This window comes from Tenrec ecaudatus, chromosome 1 (genome assembly GCF_050624435.1).
Source record: "Tenrec ecaudatus isolate mTenEca1 chromosome 1, mTenEca1.hap1, whole genome shotgun sequence".
NCBI classification, from domain to species: domain Eukaryota; kingdom Metazoa; phylum Chordata; class Mammalia; order Afrosoricida; family Tenrecidae; genus Tenrec; species Tenrec ecaudatus.
Window position 1 is genome coordinate 125,184,726 of NC_134530.1, and position 21,849 is coordinate 125,206,574.

At 45.3% G+C, this 21,849-nt stretch overlaps 1 protein-coding gene across 1 annotated transcript in view; it reads right to left on the reverse strand.

The window, feature by feature from the left end:
* The window catches only part of DIPK1A (divergent protein kinase domain 1A), a 162,132-nt gene extending 143,244 nt beyond the window's left edge, over positions 1-18,888 (reverse strand). The window contains exon 1 of the mRNA XM_075558460.1: positions 18,757-18,888. Within this exon, the coding sequence (XP_075414575.1) occupies positions 18,757-18,810 (54 nt within the window). The 5' untranslated portion in view covers positions 18,811-18,888. The remainder of the gene's footprint in view (positions 1-18,756) is intronic.
* Positions 18,889-21,849: the final 2,961 nt, after the last annotated feature.

A 21,849-nucleotide genomic window follows, 5' to 3' on the forward strand; every position in this document is an offset into this window, starting at 1 on the left:
CTAACAGTCCCCATCCAACAGATAGAAAGGAAGTGAGGAGCTCAGGTCTACAACCTATGGAATTGAATTCTGACACCCAGTGAATTTGCTTAGAATTCTGGATTCTAGATTGCTTAGAACTCTGGCACTGGATTCACTCCCAGTGCCTCCAAAAATCAACTCAGTCCAGCTGATACCTTGATGGCACTCTTGTGAAACCAAGAGCAATGAAGGAGGTGGGCCACATTGTACCCAGCTTCCAACCCACAGAACTATAAGGTGAGAGATAGGCACTGTTTTAAGCTCCTACATTTGTGGTGAGTTGCTGTGGGAGTAAGGGAAAACTAAAAATCATTTTCTTTTAAACACTAACCTTCAACTGTTCTCTGCTGTATCTCATTTTCTTGTTCCTCAAAGCAACTCTGGATAGAAGCCATATATTTCTAGTCATAGTCAATTATTAAGAAGCCTTATCTAATTTTATTTCCCCCAATTCTTATTTTTGAAAATGTTTAAACATACAGAATATTTGAAAGAGTACAATAAGTACCTTTAAACCCTATACCTACATTCAATTGCTAACATTTTCCTTCATTTATTTGCTCTCTCTCTCTTTCTCTCTCTCTCTCTCTCTCTCTCTCTCTCTCTCTCTCTCTCTCTCTCTCTCTCTCTCTCTTTCTCTCTCTCTCTCTCTTTCTTCTTCTTCTCTGACTCAATGATTCTCAACCAGGATGCTTTTGCCTCCCAAAGGATAGCTGGCAATGTCTGGAGATATTTTTGACCATCACAACAGGGAGATGCTTACTGGTAGAATGGCATTATGGCTGGGGCGCTACTAAACTTCCTGTAGTACCCCAAGCCCACTATGAGTCATAGTGACCCTACACAGGGATTCTAAGACAATAAAGCTTTCTAGGAATAGACAACCTCATCTTTCTCCTGTGGAACAGCTGATGGGCTTGAATCACCTACCTTGCAGTTAACAAGTCAATGCTTAGCCCACAATGCCACCAAGGCTCCTTACAGTACAGTTTTCCACAATAGAAAAAAATTACTCCTGTTGTTGGATGCTACTGAGTCCGTTCCAACTCACAGTGACCCCATGTACCTGCAACACAGTGAATTACTTAATATGGTTCTTCTAGGCATAACTTTGTTACTCTGACCAAACGAGTTTGTTTTCCAGATGGGTCTGGGTAAGAAAGTGGAAGATACGGACTATCTTATATGATTTACCTGTGGGAGAGTATCATCCTGCTGGGTATAAAGTGAGCCATCTCTGGAGCAAGAAAGAGGATCTCCCTACCAGAAGAGGCAGGAGTGGAGCACGCTATCTGGACCCTGAGATCCCTGTGCAGCGAACCTTCTGGACCCAGGACGACAGTTTTCACATCAGAGGAGTGACAAGGGAGGAACAGCAATAGGCTTAGAAGCCAGACCATGAGGCAAAGCAGGGGACTTTCCAGTCCACAGAGCAAGTAAAGTTGAGTGCTTTTGGAAAGGAAGTAATTTGTGGATGAAGTGCCTATGGGCACTTCACTGGGTGAGCTAGGTTTAATGTTCAGCTTCAGGTGTGGCATGCCCTTTGGATATTTATTCCCAAAACTCACTGCCATAGAGTTGTTTCTGACTCATAGTGACCTATAGAACAGAGTAGAATTATCCCTGTGGGTTTCACAAGACTAAATCTTTCGGAAGTTGACAGCCTAACCTTTCTCCTACAGAGAAGAAGGTGGATTTGAACTACTAACCTTGTGATTAGCAGATTAATGCATAGCCCACTTCACCCTCAGGGCTCTGGGGCATTTATTAGCATCCCTAAAAGAATTTTTGTAAACACTTCTTGACTAAACAACTGGATCTTGACCATTTCTCACCTGAATTGTAATCTATTAGCTTCTATTATAAATCCCACAATCATGACCATTGTCTGTGAGCTCTGTGTGGCCAATGCAGTGAATTAGAGGACCCAGAGGAAAAAGCAGAGAGAGCTGTGGGAGAGAGACCAGAATCTCAGGACAAAACACTGCCTGGTCTCATGCTATCTTCACAATCGTTCCTACACTTGAACCCATGGTTGTAGGCCCTGTGTCGATCCATCCCATTAAAAGTAGACTTATTTTTTGCTAACCAGCTACTTTTTTATTTGGAAAATGTTTAAAACTACAGGAAAGTTTAACATGATGCCTTTTCCATAGTTTGTATTAGAGCTGAAAATCTAAGAGCACTCTAACTTCAATTTGAGTCTTGACATCTTAGGTTCAGATGTCATTTTGAGTTATGTTACTTCTCTAATGCTGGCTAACCATTCAACAAACAATCTGGCTATACTTCCACGTGCTTTCAGAAAGAATATAGTTGAAAGTTAACTAATATAGAGAAAAGTGCTTACACAAAGAACCAGCATGTCCTTACTGACTTATTTAAAATAGCCAATCGACTATAACCTATTTAACCATGCAATTATGTATATATACAGTCCTTTCTCTGCTTCTGTAACAGTGATGGATTGGACTGCCACCAACAATGATCTTGTGACGATTTTTTTGTTCTCCATCATGGATAATGTGAACCATGACTGGGATCCAGAGGATCCCTCAGGTCTCTGTACTGGGTACAGACTGACAGTTTCTTCTTTCGAACACTCATCTTTGTTTTTGTCCTCTTCAAAGCTTAATAAAAAGGTCTCTAGAAAACACTTTTAAGTCTAGGATCCTTTTCTCTAGCAAATTAAGAAACCCTGCTCTCTACATTGTGTCGGTTCTTAAATTTCTGAGCATTACGTTTTCGAAAGTCTATAGTGTACAGTGGAAGACCTAAATCCATTCATGAGTCAACATATTAATTTACCCTCCACTGAATTCTTTCTAACCATTTCACTGGCAGTGTGAATAGCCTAGCCCTCAAGCTCAGTGCATTCGCAAGTGGATTACTGTCACCTCCACTAGCCAGTCCAGAGAGGAGTAGCCTCGTCCTTGGGGACTTGCTTCGATGTGCCCTCAGTGGAAATTGGGTGCTAGGGTTACATGGTCACACTCTTAATGCCTTGGTTTGAGGGCCCCGAACCAATCTCGTAACCTCTTCTAACGTACTATGTATGTTCCAATCATGGTCCCATTCCCACTTCTGTTGTCCACCAGTAACTCTGATGTATTGATCTGCTGGCAATCATGAATTTATGACAGTTTCATTTGCCATCCCACATCTCAACTGAAGGACCAAGTTTTAGGATACCCTTAGATGCTAAGAGGACCTTATGCTGATTGTCTCCCTCATTCAGATGATGTGTCTTTGTCTTATCTTTGATCTGCTTAAGGCTTAAGAAATGCTCTCAAATTATATTTGAAATTTGGGGTCTCTTGTCTCCTAAAACAATATACATATACGCAAACATCTTCTGCATCATTTGAAAGTACCAGGCAATACTTTTTATCCCAAATACATCAGATTAGATCTTCTAAAAGCAGACACTCTCCTATGTAATGCAATTTAACATTGGCATAGTCATGCCACCTGAGTCTATTTTCAAATTTCTCCAATTATCTCAAAAATCATAATTTTGCTTTAAATCTAGGGTCCAATCAATAGTACATAGTTTGGCAGATTTATCAACAGTTTAAATTGAAAATAAATAAAAGGCTCTAATTTTCAATCAGGGAGTATATAATATATATTATCATATATATGATAATACCTTACTTATAATATAATATATACGATTTTATAATATATATATATAAAATCATCTTATTTAAAACAATTTGGTATTTATCCTGGATTCCTAGGACAATCTTTGAAATCTTTTCAATAATTAAGGTGCCTTTTGTTGTCTTAGGATCCCTGGTGTGTAATGGTTTTGCTTTGGACTGCTCAGTACAAGGTCAGGAGTGCTAAACCACCAGTCACCCTCAGGAGTGAGACAAAACATTCTACCATACTGTCACTGAGCCAGAACTTGCTCAATGGCAGTGAGTTTTTCTGTTGTCTTGGCCTAAAAACTTTACCTGAGGATTTGTGTTAGTTAGTGCAATGAGCCCCCAATTATTTTTATATGCAAAGAATCTGTGTTAGGCTGGGTACATTAGAGAAACAAAGCCATAGAAACCCACGTATAAAGAGTTTTATATAAAGTGTAAGTGCACATGTAGAAAACATCCCAACCCAGAGCTGCCCAAGCTCACAAGTCCAACATTAACCCATATGTCCGACACCAATCCACAAATTCCTCCTCCATCTCACAAAACAGACACTATGACGCCTACTGAGGAGGAAAACCGAGTCAGTGAACATGTAAGCATCTCAGCGCTGGCAGGGGTCTCCCTCTACAAGGCTGCTCCAGCACCCAGGGCTGCATCGGGGTAGGTCCATGTGGCTTCTCCTTGGGGATGTCTTGCAGCAAGTGAGCTTTGCCAGCTGAAGCAGGGAACTGGCTAAAGCAGGTGCACCCTGCTCCAACCATCACAAAACAATGGACCGAGCCTCGAAAGGCGAGGCTCACCAAGCCATTATCCCTCCGCCCTTCAATTAACCCCACATGTGTTTATCGCCAGGTTGGCACAATAAACTAACTACCTCAGAAGCTAACAAAGGTTCAAGGCACAGAAGTTCTAGGAGCTTCCTAGTTGGTGAAAACAGATACACATGTGAAGGTAGCGCATGCTTGTGCGGACAAAGAAGCTTTGCATTGGGACCCCTGCCAGACTTCACGCCCTATCTCTCTTCTTTATGTCAACACTGCGTTCTATGCTTTGGCTACAATGACCCTGGAATTGTAAGTACAGTATTTCTATGAGTCCTGTGAATCATTCTAGGCAATTATTGGACCCAAAATAATAGAAACAAGCAAGTGAAAATGAAGGGCCCAGAGTAGTCCTTCAAGCTTTCGGCTGGCATCTTGAGAGAGCAGCTGGAAAACGCTGATTTTGCAGCCAACAGGTCAGCAGTGAGGGTATCTGGACTCTGGGAACTGCAGCGGTTTGCCTAGTTAGCAGTTTAAAAGATGGTGTTCTTTTAACTTGTAAGTTCTGCTCTAGCTCCAGGTGGCTAGGGCTAGAGAGAGAGTGCCACCTGTGCAGCTGGAGCCCGAGATGAAGGGGTGCTGGGAAAGTGGGGACCTGATTAATTCTCACATTTGGGGGTCTGGATTGATGTTGACTTTTATCTACAAAGGGAGTAAAACCTGTCCCAGATTGAGGGTCTGTGGATGTGTGGCTGTGAAGCTGTGCCTGTCTGGAACAGATGTTCTAATTCATTCAGGAGATTGCTGCTGTTGTTAGTACCTCTGAGTCCTCACTCACAGGGGCGCTATGTCCAAGAAAACGAAGCCCGGCCTGGCCCATGCCATCCTCACAACTGTTGTTCTACTTGAGCCCAGTGTAGCAATCACGGTGTTCATCCATCTTGCCAAGGGTCTCCCTCTGTTTCACCGACCAAGCATGATGTCCCTTTCCAGGGACCGGCCCCTCCAGATAACACGTCCCAAGTAAACGAGTTGAAATCTCTCCACCTTCACTTCGAAGTCACATTCATTCTGGCCAGAATTCTGTCAAGACAGCTTTGTTTGTTCCCCTGGCAGTCCATGGTACTTCCAATATTCTTTGCCAACACCGTGATTTGAATGCAACAATTCTTCTCTGGAATTCCTTATTCATTATCCAGTTTTCACGAGTCTGTGAGGTGATTGGAAATATCATCACTTGAGTCAGGAACACCTCAGTCTTCAAAGGGACATCTTTGCTCTTGAGCACTTTAAAGAGCTCTCCTATGGCAGATCTTCCCAATGCAATACATGTATCATGTGACTTCTTGACTAGTACTTCCATGAGTATTGATTATGAATCCAAGGAAAATGAAATCCTTAGTACATTATATAGCTTTCATCCAAGAAAATCTTAAAACATGGGTTTTCCTTCTTTTTTTAGGAAACGGGAATGCTGTTTATAATAAACCATAACCTTTTGAATAAACATTAATCTGAAACAACAAAAAAATGAAACTGCTTATTATCCACTAATATTTGGGTTTTATAAAAAGACATTCATAATCCCCTGCACCAATGCTCATTGCAGGATTATTCACAATAGTCAAAAGGGGAAAACAATATAAATATCCATCAACAAATGGCTAAGCAAAATGTGGTACAGACACACAGGTAGTGGATGGACTTCAGGCCTCTGCTCAAGCCCTCCCTCAATGCAAGAACCCTATGTTCCAACAACCTGGAATTCTGTGATGCTCACCCTCCCGGCACAATTGCTGAAGGCAAAATGGGTGCATAGCTAATGTGGTGAAGAAAGCAGATGGTGCCAGCTATAAAAAAATATAGCATCTGAGGTCTTAAAGGCTTGAAGGTAAACGAGCGGCCATCTAACAGAGAAGCAACAAGCCCACATGGAAGAAGCACACCAGCCTGTGCGATCACGAAGTGTTGACAGAATCAGGTAACGGGCATCAGAAGAGCCAAAACAAACAAAAATCATATTGTTGAGAATGAGGGGGGTCAAAGCAGAGACCCAAAACCCATCTGTAGACAATGGGACATCCCCTCACAGAAGAGTCACAAGGAAAGGATGAGTCAATCAGGGTGCAGTATAGCACCGATGAAACATACAATATTCCTCTGGTTCCTTGAGGCTTCCTCATGCCCCCACTATCACGACCCCATTCCTGCCTTTCACTGCAGGCTAGACCGGAGTATGTACACAAGTACAGATAAGAGTCTAGGAATAGGAACGGAAGTAGCAGTAACAAGAGGGGAAGGGGAAGGTGGGGAGTGGAGGGGAGAAGAGGGAACCGATCGCAATGATCGACACATAACCACCCTGCCTCTCCCTCTACGGTGCTGGGCTCCAACAACAGAAACCATGGAGGAAGGGGTCATCATCAAGGGGTCATGAGGGTGGGGGAAGGGAAAAAAGAGGAGCTAAGACTAAGGGCTCAATAGAAAGTAAATGTTTAGAAAACAATGATGGCAGCATATATACAAACATCCTTGATACAATTGATGCATGGATTGTTATGAGAGGTGTAAGAGCCCCCAATAAAATGATCTTTTAATTTAAAACCATGTGGCATGTACATACAATGGAGTAATACTCAGCCCATAAAGAAAACCTTGAAAACTTTATGCCAAATGAAACATTAGTCATTAAGAAACAAATGATATGATCCCACTTACATAAAATGTCCAGAATAGGCAAATGTAGAGAGCCCAGTAAGTGCTCGGCTACAAACAGACAACTTGGAAGAAAGGTCCGAGAGCTGCTTGGGAACAGCCACAGGCACTGGTGGCCCCGTGGAGTGCAATTTGACTCAGAAACACGTGAGGGAACTATGAGTCAGAATCGATTCCATAGCAACATAGTTTGGGGCATTTTTGTTTGTGTTATAGATACCAACGTTTATTGGTTTCCACGGGGGAGTAAGGGGGAGTCATTGCAAATGGTGACGGGATCATCTGGGAAAGGACAGTGATGATGGCTGTACAGCATGATGTAAGGCACCAAACCGTACAAGTACAACCTGACGACTCTACAGCTGCTTTCTGACACAGTGCGACTGCCCGCCTTCTTCGCCTGTGTCTTCAAAGTTTTCCACCTTTGATAGAGTGCAGCCTTAGCACTGGTGTCTAGCCTTCATTTCACTAGGACATACTTGAGTTTTCCTTCTCTAGCAGGAAACCTGGTGGCACATAGTGGTTATGCATTGGGCTGCAATCGGCAAGGTTGGCAGTTTGAAACCACTAGCTGCACTTCGAGAGAAAGATGAGGCTGTCTACTCCTGTAAAGAGTTACAGTCTTGGAAACTCACAGGGGCAGTTCAACTATGAGTCGACCGCAACTTGATGGCAGTGAGTTTGGTTTTTGGAGTAAGTAGGTTTCCATCGTATGCATACAGGTTTTGACTTTCTAAAGGGTTACTGTACATAGTGTTGCTGTTGCTAGGTGCCACCGAGTGGGCTCCAGCTCTTCCTTAGTAACCCCATGCACAACAGAACAAAACACTGCCCTGCTCCTAGGCCAGCCTCATGACCTGCCTCAGCCTGAGCCCACCGGGGGAAGGAACTGTGTCATCCATCTCAGTAAGGGTCTTCCTCGTTTCCTAGGACCCTCTACCTTACCAAGCACGAGGTCCTTCCCCGGGGACAGGTCTCGCCTGAGAACATATCCCAAGTACGTAAGATTTTTGACCACAGTATTTTTTTTAGTTCACATTACACTATCTTGGTTTTCTAAACAGAATATTTTGTAGACAATTCAAATACTTGAATACCTAGAAATGGATAGAAACTGTTAAGAATCTAAAAAGTTTACCTTTTCAGTATAACATTTTCTATGTAAAAAAAAAACAGTACTGAAGAAAATGACACAATATTGCTGTTAGAAGCAACTCTGAGAAATGAAAACACTAAAAATAAATCTAGTTGGCGGAAAAAAACCCAGAAAATGTCTATAGACAATACACAATAATACATCAAGGTGAAAAACGGGGGCACTGGGAAACGGACAAAGAACAAAATACCAGGAGCTCCAGTCTGAAAGAAACCGTGCTGAAGCTAAAATCTGCCGGAGCATTCACCAGCTCTTCCAGCTGCTCACTGGAAGAGAAAAGCAGCTAATGATCATCTCAGATGGCTGCATTATAATCCCATGCTTGAATATAGGAATGTGGGACCCATAGGCTCTCTCTATGTGTGCACCAGTCTCAGAAAGCCAACCACAGACCTGAACAGCAGGTCAGACAATTACCAGAGCATTGGTAGGCTTCACTCTTCCTCTGCAGCCTCCGAGGACCAGGAACAGCCAACGTTCCCTGATTGCCCTTAGCTTAAAATACCCCTGGAGAATGGAAATGGGCAAGAAGCCACCTGGCTCTCACTTTAGTCATTGTCAGCCATTACCAGTTATTCTGTATCAGTGAGTCTATGGGACCCTAAGTCCCACCAAATAGACACATTAAGTCATACTGAAAGAAACACAACAATCTAAAGCAGTCATGTCTGTAAATAATAGTAATATAAACCACAGGTCCAGGTATCAGAAATGCTAAACAAGTGCCAACCCCTAATTAGAACATGTCATCTATCTATTCATTCTTGACAGCTCTCGTAAGCACATCTTGAAACTGCTAGCGAAGCCATTTTTTAAAGGATGGCTCAAGAAACAAAAAAGTTTTGCAATTTAAGAGCTTGGAAACCCAGAGTATCCAAGTGTCTCGGGTTTCAAATTCCATGAGAATTGTGGCAGCTTTTTATATGCAACAGGGCATGTCGGCAGACTGAGCGGAATGGAAAGTGTGCATAAGCTAAGTCCATGGAACTGCCCTAACTTGTCCTAACTTCTATTCTCCCAGGATTTTGTGAGAGTAAAAAGAAAGACAGCTCCCGAATGAAAGGCGCCCGAGTGACACAGCGGTGAGTGCTCAGTTGCTATCTGAAAAGTCAGTGGGCTGCACTGCAGGGGGAGCGTGTGGCTGGCTCGATGGGCCAGTGCTGCTCTGTCCTATATGGTCAGTGGGAGTCAGAATTGACAGCGACAGTCTTGGCTTTCAGATTGTATCTCAAACTAAAACCAACTAATTACAGGGCTTCTGTGGTACCAGCTCCACTCGGCCTAGGAGCAAACTCCAAACAAAGTGATCCCAATTTGTAGAAAACCTATCACTAACAATAGACACATTCGGGTGGCATTCTGGTTTATCACACACAGCAGACCCAGAGGGGTCCACAGCACAGTGATAGACGGAGGAAACGCAAAACAGGACAAAACAAAATACTGCTTAAAAACCGCCTGAGCAATAACGATGTATAAATTACAAAGGGCACATGAGGGAGGGGGGAGGGGGCAGCGGGGAGGGAGGGGAAAAAAAAGAGGACCTGATGCAAAGGGCTTAAGTGGAGAGCAAATGCTTTGAGAATGATTGGGGCGGGGAATGTATGGATGTGCTTTACACAATTGATGTATGTATATGTATGGACTGTGATAAGAGTTGTATGAGCCCCTAATAAAACATTTAAAACAAAACAAAAATAAAAGGAAGAAAGGTTAAAAAAAAACCCACCTGAGCTAATTACCACACCCATGGTTTCTGATTTCAGAGGCGTGACTCGGCTCTGTCTAGGCCACCTAGGAAGTGCTATTCCCAGATAAAACGTTAACAAAAATGCTGAGAAGGATGAAACTGTGTGTTAGCTTGCTCTGGGAATGGTACCTCCCCAAGAGAAGTGTTTAACGGAGTACTAACTCAGCCACTAAAGGAATGAAGTCTTGACCCAGGTTGTGGTAAGAAAGGGGCTGGCAGGCATTATGCTGAGTAAAAATAAGTAGGTCACAAAAAGACAACTATTGTAATGGTCTGTTAGCAAAAAAAAAAAAAAAAGGCAATTTAAAGGCAAACGTATAGAGACCAAAGTTTATTAGTGGTTGTCAGGGGCAGGAAGGAAAGGTAAAAGCAAGATCATGCTGATGCAAAAATAACACTGCTGAAGGGTGGGATAAACAGCTCCACATTGCTGTCATTAAGTTGTAAACTTGTAAAAAATGGTAAAAGCTGACAAAAGTTGTGTGATGGACCTATTTACAACAACAACAACAAAGAGTAGCTGCTGAGGTGGCTTCCGTACAATTAAACATCTCATGGGATTTGGTCCCTAGGTTTGGAACTTTAGGGTCGTGCCTTCATGGGACATCCTAGTTAATTGGCCTCGTAAAGTGTTTGATGCTTCGGTTCCATCTCCTCCATCACTGTGCAGGGCCTGAAGCCTGAAAAGCCTTCAAGTAGTCACCCAAGGCATGGCACCCGGCCTCTATGCACCCGAGCCAGAGGAGGCCGAGCAGTCGGGAGTAGGAAGTGCATCTAGAATGTGGGACTAACGCTCTCCCTGAGCAACTGCCTCCTTCGCCAGGAGACCAGCACTGGATGCCTCCCAGGGCCCTTACAGAATATTCTGATCACCGAGTCTATACAAGGATCTGGACCAAGTTCTCACGGATATCAGGCTTTCTGACACCACAGGGGCTGGATGAACCCCAATACCAGCAACTCATCTAGACTGGAAAGGAACCTGAATGGGGCAATGATGTGTATGTTCACAGGGGAGGAGGCCTCAGAGGAGGGAGGGTGGAAGCGGTTGCACAACTCAGACTGTAGCCCGTATCACTGGACTGCACATGGAGACGCTGCTGAATTGGTGTATGTTTTGCTGTGTATAGTATCAACAACAAAATTAAAACAAAACCAGACACTTAGATTCTAGGGTGAATGTTTGTTGGCTCCCTGTTTCAGACAGGCCAGAGGGCCACTGGCTGACGAGCTGCACAGGTGAATGATGAGCACCTGCAGCCAGGGGCAGCGAGGAGAGCCGCCTCTGTGGGATAAAACGAGTTCTCTCTGTTTAAAGTTCTGTTTTGATACAAACCCGCGTGCCCTACAATTCATTGGCTTAAGATGTAAAATTCAATGGCTCGGAGCTGTGCAACCGTCACCCGGTCAGTTCTACAGCTTTCAGATCACCGCCAAGACAGTCCGCGCCCCTTCAAAGTCACCCACTGCCTTGCCGCCCTCGGCAAGCACTGATCTACTTTCTGTCTCTGCCTGTTACATGAAGTCTACATCCCACTTAAATGGAGTCATACAACGTGTGGTCTTTTGTGAATGGCTTCTTCCACATAGTTAATGCTTTCAGATTGTGTCCATTCTCTGTCCTGCTGATACGATTCCAATGTCTGAATTGGCCACATTGGGGCTCTTCTTCACATCCAGTAGAACCTCTTTCGTCGAATAAACAAAGCTATAAGCAGTGATTAGTTCCCCATGTCAACCTGTAAGTCAAATGCTTACTTAGCCCATCATACAGCTGAAAAATAAATCATGAACAACATAAAATGATATCAATTACTGCAGTGACCTCTGGATACATGATAATGCTGGCAGTAAGTCCCCTAAGCCAACACCTAAGTCGGCTGCTTGAATGTTTGGGGGTCTGTTTTTTCACTATAAATTGTAGGTAGAAGAACTCGCAAGGCCCAAGTCTGAACACTTCAATACATAATTGCTCTTTGATTCCACCACATGAAGACAAACCAGAAAACTCTGAGTTTATAAGACGGGTCACTGCTTCCTCCCTCTGCCCTGGCTGGGCCCTTCATCTCTGCCCAATCTCTGAAGTATGGCCTATTCCTTCCGGGACTCCTCACCCGTCAAGGGAAGGAGGAGTTCTCACACCGGTTGACGGATTCATTATAGCCTTACTATAAGATAATACCAAACCAAAACACCCACCTCACTGCCACAGAGCTGATTCTGAATCACAGCAGCCCTGCAGGACAGAGTAGAACTGCCCCTTTGGGTTTCGAAGACTTCTTTTTCTCTTTGATCAGCTGGTGGTTTACAACTGCTGACTTTGTGGTTAGAAGCCCAAAGCATAACCCACTGATCCATCAGGGCTCCTTACAACAACACGTTCACATAAAAATTTTACTTAAGCCAGACATTCAACTATTAGGACATTCTCTTAGAACACTAAGTGAGAATACGTTTCCCTTGTATGAAGAATTCTGAACAGGAACAAGCTGGTGAGGGGAGGGATTTTACTTTCTTTCCTTCCCCCGACCCCCAACAAGAGACCCTCTCAAGTATGTAGAAAGCAGTAAGTTGATTTATTTGATGTACCTCTATACTCGAGTATAAGCCAACCCAAACTATCAGTCAAGGCACCTAATTTTACCACAAAAACTGCATTAAAGATGTGCTGATAGACTTGGCTTATACACAAGTATATATGGTACATTTTCACTACAATTTTTTTTTTAAGAGAGAGAGACCCTTTTAAATCACAGAACGCCCATACTGGGGCAAACTGAATTTAGTCAACCCCCCAAATGACACATATATGAGAAAATATGAGCTACGTCAATATAATGCTATGAAAGAACAGAAACACTTATTAGACAAAAATACCAAGATGTGAAGATATTGTTCCTCAGCATATCTTCCCTCTAGGTCTACATACTTCTTCAGGCAGCGTGTCCATCTCTCTAACTTCCCGGAGAATCCTGCCCTCTGATTCAGATCACATAAAAACAGCAGTTTGGGCACTCTGGGAGAACACAAATCATGTCACCTTTAAGTAAGTGTCCTTTGAGTTTGGGGTTGGCAATAGCAGGGCTATAAGTTGGATGGGGTAAGGCTTCCCAACAAAGTTCTCATCGTACAGCCATGGCTGCTCTCAAAGAATGAGCAGGGACGTGATGATGATGGAAAGTAATTCCTTGGGACAACTTTTTCTCAATAATGCAGTTTTAAATTTTCTTCATAAGAGAGGGGTGTCAACCAACCCAGGGACATGGAAACAACAAGTGATCTAAAATCAATGGCAAGGAGCAAAGAGGATGTCTGGTGGGGCTTGATCAAGGGCAATGTGGCCCACAGGAATCACTGAAACCCGAATGAAGACCAAACATGATAGAGGGACAAGAGAAAAGTAAAAGGAAATAGAGGAAAGAACTAGGAGGCAAAGGGCATTTACAGAGGTCTAAATATAGGCATTTACATATTTAATATATTTATAACAATAGGGAAATAGGTCTATGTAAATATCTTTATATGTTAAGTATTAAGGGAGCAGATGAACATTGGGCCTCCACTCAAGTACTTCCCAATGCATGAACATTTTGTTTTAATAACCTGGGATTCTGTGATGCTCACCTTCCTGACAGCATTGCTGAAGACAAAATGGGTGCATAAGCAAATGTGGTGAAGAAAGCTGATGGTGCCTGGCTATCAAAAGTTACAGCGTCTGGGGTCTTAAAGGCTTAAAGATAATAAACAAATAAACAAATAAATAATACTTAAAGATAAACAAGTAGCCATCTAGCCGTGAAGTAACAAAGTCCACATGGAAGAAGCACATCAGCCTGTGAGATCAGGAGGTGTTGATGGGATCAGGTACCAGGCATTAAAGACCCAGAACAAAAAAATCATATCAATGTGAATGAAGGGGAGTGTGGAGTAGAGACCCAAAGCCCATCTGTAGACAATTGGACATCCCTTTGCAGAAGGGTCACAAGGAAGAAATGAGTCAGTCAGGGTGCAGTATAGCACTGATGAAATATACAACTTTCCTCTAGTTCTTTAATGCTTCTCCCCCCACTATCATGGCCCCAATTCTGTCTTACAAATCCAGCTAGACCAGAGCATGTATGTACATTGGTACAGATAAGAGCTTGAAACACAGGACTCCAGGACAGATCATGAGAGTGGCGATACCAGGAGGGTAAGGATAAGGTGAAGTAGAAAGGGGGCACTGATCACAATGATCTACATGTGACACCCCTCCCAGGGGGGCTGACCATAGAAAAGTGGGTGAAGGGAAACATCAGTCAATGTAAGACATGACAAAATAATAGTAATTTATAAATTATCGAGGGTACATGAAGGAGGGAGGGTAGAAGAGGGAGGGGAAAAATAAGGAGCTGATACCATGGACTCAAGTAGAAAGAAAATGTTTTGAAAATGATGGCAACATATGTTCAAATGTACTTGACATAGTGGATGTTATGTATGTACGGATTGTGTTAAGAGCTGTACAAGACCCCAATAAAATTATTTTTTAAATTTCTTCATAAAACCTTTCCTCCCCCATGATTGTACTGTGTCCTTTGAAAAAAACAAACAAAAAATTCACCATTGCTTCTGCGCTGACCTCTCTACTTTAACGGGAACTGGCCCAGCAGATCCCCTTGTGCACGGCTCTTTTTTTGATGAAGGCACTCCAATGAGGCAGAGACTAGTGTATTCCAAAGAAAACTGATCCGTGGGCACCCACTGAGAGCAGAATGTGACCGTAGTTTCTCCACATATGCTCCATCTAGGTCTAGGCTTTGTTTGAAATGACCCCATGCATATATGAACTGGACCCTTACTATCAAAACTTTCTGACTTGTCTCATATAAAAAAAGTATTGTTATAAGTTTGTTAAATGTGATAACAGTATTGTGACTATATAAAAAATGTTCCTTATCTGTTACATATGTATTGAAGTATTTGGTGGTGAAATGATATCTGAGCTTTGCTTTAAAATGCTGTAGTTAGGAGAGGATTGGAAAATGAATCAAGCATTGATAATTGTTGAAGCCAGGCAGTGGGTACATCAAAGTTCATTATTCTTTTATGTATTAAAATACCTTTATTAAAAATCTTTTAAAAGAAATTTTTCTTCCTCTCTAGCAGCCATTAACTTCTCTTTTCCTTCTGAACACTTACTGTAATCACCACATATTTCTATGATTATCTGATCATATAAATATCTCTAGTGGCCTAGGGCTATGGGTTGGGCTGCTAACCACAAGGTCAGCAGTTCAAAACCACCAGGCCCTCCAAGGGAGAAAGATGAGGTTTTCTACTTCTGTAGAGATTTACATTCTTGGAAACCCACAGAGGCAGTTCGACTCTGCAGAGTTGCTGTGAGTCAGAGATGACTCCGTGGCGGGCGTTTGAGTCTGGGGTAGGCCATAAGCTCCACAAGGAGCAGAGAGGTGTTTGCTTAGCTCCTGGAGAATCCTCACCACCTCATACAGTTTTTGGTGTTTGGCTGTCATACAACAACCATTTATTAAGGAAAGGAGTAAATAGATTAAGACAAGTGATAGCGCATAACTTGGCTGTTCAGTAAAAGGAGAGACGTCTGGGACCTGTAGCTGACTGTCTTCGGTGCACGCAGCGTTAGGTACAAGTATTTACCATGCAGCTTCACATGCTTGCCTCATGGAGCTTATCCTCACACAGTCATGTCATAATGCTCAGCTAGCATCTACACGCTCCATTTTGTGATTTGGCATGTATGGGAGCGAAAGGTTAAGTAACTTTTCCAGAGTCATAATAAACCAGATGCACAAAAGAGAGCAGCACTCTGCTCCGTTTTAAAGCCTCGTGCTGTTCCTAAAGGGAAATGATGTTAATACCAATTTGAATGGCAAATAGAAGCTATTTAAGAGAAAAAAATTACTGTATATAGTAACTCCTTTCCGCGGCTGAGAAACTAACTACGCATACATAGTAGTCTCCGTTGAAAATTAAGAGCCCTGGTGGTACAGTGGTTAAGCGCTCCGCGGCCTGGCTCACACCCACCCCCCCAGCAGGAGGAAGACTTGGCAGTAGGCCTCCGTTCAGACTGATAGCTCTAGGAACCTACGGGGCCATTCTACTCGGTCCTGTAGGGTCTCTAAGAGTCTGAATTGACTGCAAGAGGTGTGGGGTAGTTTTGCTGTTGTTTCTGGTTTTAGTTGAAAAAAAAAAACCTTTTTAAAATCATTTTATTAGGGGCTCATACAACTCTTATCACAATCCATACACCCATCCACTGTATGTCAAGCACATTTGTACATTTATTGCCCTCATCATTTTCCAAACATTTGCTTTCTACTTAAGCCCTTAGTCTCAGCTCCTCATGAAAATATTACTTTGGCCCAAATTTCTACATTGAAGCAGATCTAGAGATTGAAAGTGTAAAAAGCAAAAGGTGAGGCATTTAGGAAATAAGGAACAGAAGACAGGATGTCACTTGAAGGCTTATTTCAATGCTCTGTTTGGGTTCCATTGAATGAAGGAGGGTGGTGAGGGACAATTAACAAGGAAATTCATAGAATGAATACTAATATCAACATGTTCAACACACTAGTCCCCTGGGATTCTATAGCCTGGGTTGTAAGTTCATTTTCACATCTAAAATATACCACAACCCACAAATGCTATATTTGATAAGAATTGTATATAGAAATAGCCCACTAAATGATTACTGTGCCCCTTTAAAAGGCTTAAACTCTTGCGTGTCCCCTCATTTGGCAATAGATGGGAAGCAACTTCTGGACGGTAGAAGTGCCAAACTTGCCATTAAATCCAAGCATAGCTATCTGTAAAACAGTCCTAACCATTCTGAAAGTTCTTGTACTACAGTGCCAAAAATGTCGTCAGAACCACATCTGTGGAAAGCATTTGTAGTCCAAAGGATCAAGTTCTACAATGAGATGAGAGGGGGGAAAGAGAGAGAGGGGGGCGGATCAAGGAGAGAGAGTAAGTCCACAGTCTAGTCAAAAAGGTTGCGTACCCATAGACAGCCAGGTAGTGTTAAGAAAAATACTTCTAAGAGCTCAGTAAACTTATTCTGGAGGCAGGGTCTAGGGAGCTGTTTATGCGCATGCACACAGAATCAAACCCAGTGCCCATCAAATGTATCCCACTCAAAGGGACCTTACCGGACAAAGCAGAGCTGCCCCTGAGTTTCTGAGGCTGTAAACCTTCATGGAAGCAGATGGCCACATTGTTCTCCTGCAGAGCGGATGGTGCACTTGAAAACCCCCTCCACCACCACCTCTAGGCGGGGAGGTGGTGGAGGGCTTGGCCCCTAGAGAACTACGTAAGGACGCAGCCAGACACATGTGTACAAGGATGACTGCAGCATTACTTGTAATTCTTAAAGCCACAAACCAACTGAATTTCTAAATCCTATGTAAAGAGTTCAATAGAGGGTTACAAAGAAGTGCCTGGCTTTGCCCGCCTGCTCACCAGGCATACAGGACTGGGTTATTACTGCAGGTGGAGCTGCTTTTTAAAAAGCTCACGGCATTCCTTTCAGTCCCACCGCTTCATGTTATGGACTGTCAAATCATGCTTCCCATTTGCAACCGACATCACTCACTGTAGGGAAGATCTGACGCATACCGGTTTCAAACAAATACGCAAGATGCATTTGCCCCAGGATAGTTGTAGCTCAACTTCTTTCATAATTTAGAAAACCACCAGCTGACCATGAATTCCTTTCCCAAAACGATCTCCCAACATCTTTAAGCCTTTTAACGTACGCGGCAGAGAAGCACCGTGCTCTGAATGCAGACGGCACTGCCGACCCACGCGAGGCATCGATTTGTAGTTGTTTTTTCCACTAGGCTGATGGTTGATTTGGGTTCAGCTACTCCCGATGTCTACTAGGTCCCCCTGGTGACTAAACAGTACAAGAGGGCAGTAGTAGGATTACAAGGCACAGGCTGGCAGCGCAACCGCGGGTGGAACGCGAAATCATGAAAAATTAACACGCGAGCAGTACACATGACATGACTGAGAATTACACTGGTATGGCTAGGCTACTTGAGATCGGCACGCCAGACCCTGTCCTTTTAAAAAGGCCAGCACACATCCGCCGCCCTCGGGCTTCCAAGCTCTTCCTCCCATTTAAATCCCGGTGGTGATGGAACAACCGGACCCAGGGGCTCGGCACGAGGCGCTCGACGCTTCTCTGGGGCTGTGAAAACCGAGGTGACACATTGCTATAAATTTCTAAAATATGGAGGACCGACACCACCTTTCCCACCGCTGATGAAAAACCCAGGACACAGAGTCAAGAATATTCAACGCGCGGGGCTCGCGCGGAGGAAGCGCAGCGAGAGGACCCGGGAGAAGGCGGCGGCGCGTCCCGAGCCGCGACTGCAAGGGGCGTGGGCCGGGGAAGTGCCCGGGGCGCCGGGGCGCACCCCGGTCACACCTCTGGGCGCTCGCGCGCGGAGCGCGAGCCCTGCCGGGCGGTCCGGGCCGCGGAGCCGGCCGGCGCGGCGCAGGAGGCGCGGGGGTAGCCGCGGGGGCTGCGGCGCCGGGCGGCCACGGAGGGCGCGCCGCCAGGTGCCGGACGGCAGGGGGCAGCGGGGGGCGGGCGGGCGCAGACCGAGCGAGGGCAGGGCGGCGCGCGGCGGGGGGCGTGCGCGGCGGCTGGCGGGACCGCCGCGGGCCTACCTGGAGGTAATAGGGTTTCCTCAGCCAGGACCCCGGGCAGAGCCTGCTCGCCATGGCAATCACACATCGCCCCGCCGCGCCGCAGTCAGAGGCGGACCCGGAGCACAGGCGCCCGGGCTCCCCGCCTGCCCCCGCCCCCTGCCCGGCCGGGCCCGCCCACTCCCCGCCCCCGCCCCCGCCCCGCCGGGGCGCGCGCTCGGCTCCCCGCGGCCCCGCGGCGCTGACGGCGGCCCGAGGCCTGGCCTGCTGCTGGGCGAGCACGGCCGCCGCGGCTGTCGGAGTCGTTGCCGCCGTCTCCGCCATAAAGGGGAGTCGCGCCTCGCCTCCGCCGACACAAATCCAAAGGCGCTGGGCGCTTAAAGGGAAGGTGCGCGGAGGAGGGCGGAGGCGGCGCGCCGGGCGGACCGGGGCTGGCTGGAGGCACGCGCCGCGCTGGCGGGAGCCGAGACCCCGCGGACCCGCGCCCCGCCGCGCCGTGCGCCCTCCGCCGTGCGCTCCCCCACCCGGCCCCGGCCAGGCTAACCCGCTGCGGAGCAGCACCGCACAGTTCGCTCCTGCGGTCTGGACGGGTCTGGGCGGCTTAGGGCGACGTTCTAGGGACGCTTGGGCCGTCTCCCGGGGACTGGCTCGTCGTCCCCCGCGCACCGGCGGGAGGGAGCGCGTCTGCCGACACGCGCATCCCGTGGGGGACTGGGCTCCCCGCCGCCGAACACCGACGGGGTACCCACCCCCATCCAGTTCGCCTTAAGCCTGCTTTCTTTCTTTAATGTACTTTTTTTAATTCCAACTTTTGGGGTATGTATTGTATTCCAACAGCTTCAGACACGTTTTCCTGACCTAACTCAAGAACGATGATTCAATAGAAAACTATAAATGAATTCCACAGGCCTCAGCAAATACAGAGCTGGGACGTGGCATGGCTAAGGCTACAGAACACACTCAGGATGTGCTGTCTCTCTCTTGACAAGGAGATCCAAATAAGGGAGGAAAAAAGAGCCACCTATTGGGAGAACAACTGTTGAGTGACTTGGAATAGAGGATTCTTCTTTTTTCCCCACCTACCACGTTTTCACACTGTGCCAAGTGGCCATGAGAAACCTGAATGCTCCCTGCTTTATCAATCGATTTCCCCCGAAGATTTATTCTTGAATTTGTTTCTAAAGAAATACCCACCCTGAACCACGAAGACACGGATTTTAAACCCCAGGGGGTATTTCATTGCTGGCAAAGCAACCCATTTCCATTGAATTTCACTTTGGGTGAACAGACTTGGTTGTTTCTGAGCAAATTAAGGATAGATGCTATGAATTCCATTGATTTAATAAATACTAGGGAGCATCCTATTTAATGAGCATCCAGCCAGCTGTTCTAGATATCTGGATGACAAAGGTGAACAAAACAGACAAAAATTCTAGCTTGCTCTTGTGGAACAATAGTGTATCAAGAAGGATTGATACCTTTATGTGTCAGATACTGCCTATGGCAACACAGACACAAACGTGCTTGATACAATTGATGGGTGGATTGTTATGAAAATAAAAATCCTGCCTATGGGTCCTGTGAGTGACAGCACTGAGCACTGGATTTAGGAACAGAGGACACTGATAGTCCTTTAGTGGAGCAAGTGGATTGGGATGCATGGAACAGAGACTGCAGAGGCGTGAAGAAGTCTGGAGTGGAGTACACTCACGGTGATGCGTAGTCAAGGTAAGTAGAAGAGAGGAGCATTGGAACTGAGAGTCAAGTACAGGCGATCCTAAGACTCACCAACATACTGAACAACAGAAGAATAATGCTGGAGAGACTGCCAGGACCCGAAGCTAAAGTCCTTGAGAAATAAGGTGGAGTGATCTATGCTTGAGGGTTGCAACATCAAATGAGTGGGTGACGCATACAAGAATGTGAATTTTTTTAATACCGGGCAGCGGGAGGAATTAAAAGCAAGGAGAGAATAACCTAAAAGCGAAGGCCCAAGGAGACCCCTCTGTGACCTCCAAGTGCAGACGCAGGGCTTTGGAGCCAGGATTGTATTAGAACAAGAGAAGGAAGGGAGTAATCTGAGAAGTGGCGGATGTAGAGAATTTTGCCAGTGATGGATTTTGAGTTCCACAGGACACAGTGGGAGTCGCAGAAAATTGGGGAGTGGTGGGAGAAGGGTTCAGAATACGTGCTGCAAAGACCCTGACAAGGACAAGGGTTGAACCATGAGGAGAACTAGGTGTTCAGTTTCCAAGCAGTCAGCCAAGTTCAACGACTGCTAACATTCAATTTTCTAGGAAAGGAGGACTGCTTAGATGGTTTTCATCAAGCTTACATTGATCCCAATATTAGGCACATCCCAGGAACGTTCGAGAGAAACCTGGGACTAGCCCAGCCTTCCAGGTTCTACACTGGGACCTTGTTATAAATGAGTGTGATGAGATCCTAGCACTGTGACTTAAAATCCACTCCTGATAGAGCAAAGCACACCAGCCTATGACAAATTTAGGCTGGGCCCCTTTGGCCTCTGTTTTTGGCCCTCGACTGTAAACTCCTGGCAGTGGCTCTGCCATGCGTCAGGTCCTGCATTGGGCCTACATTACTGTATCTCAATTTACCTGTGCTGGCCACATTGTCAGAGAACTGGTATAAGCTAATTAGTCCCAAACTAACCCAAATGATGTGCTCAGAGGTTCTAATCTACAGAGCACTGGTGATTTACTTAGGGACGAAACCATTAAACTGCTAATTAAAAGGTCAACAGTTCAAAACCACCAGCTGCTGTGCAGGAAAAAGATGCGGCAGTCTGTTTCTATAAAGATTTCTGTCTTGGAAACCTAAGGGGCAATTCTATAGGACTCTACAGTCCTATAGGATAGGATGAGTGTGAGCAGGAATTGACTCAGCGGCCATTGGGTGGCCTTCCTTACATATAACTTTGACCTTTCAGAGACAGAAGTGTGATTCTAGTTTCAAGTAAAAGAAAGGATCAAGGGTCTTTAAGCTTTTTGTTTGCCTACCTTTGTGACCTCCTTCAGCTACACAAGAGAGATGGGGAATTCAACTCCACACCAGCCCGAGGCTGATTCCTCTGAGGCAGGCCTTAGACATACC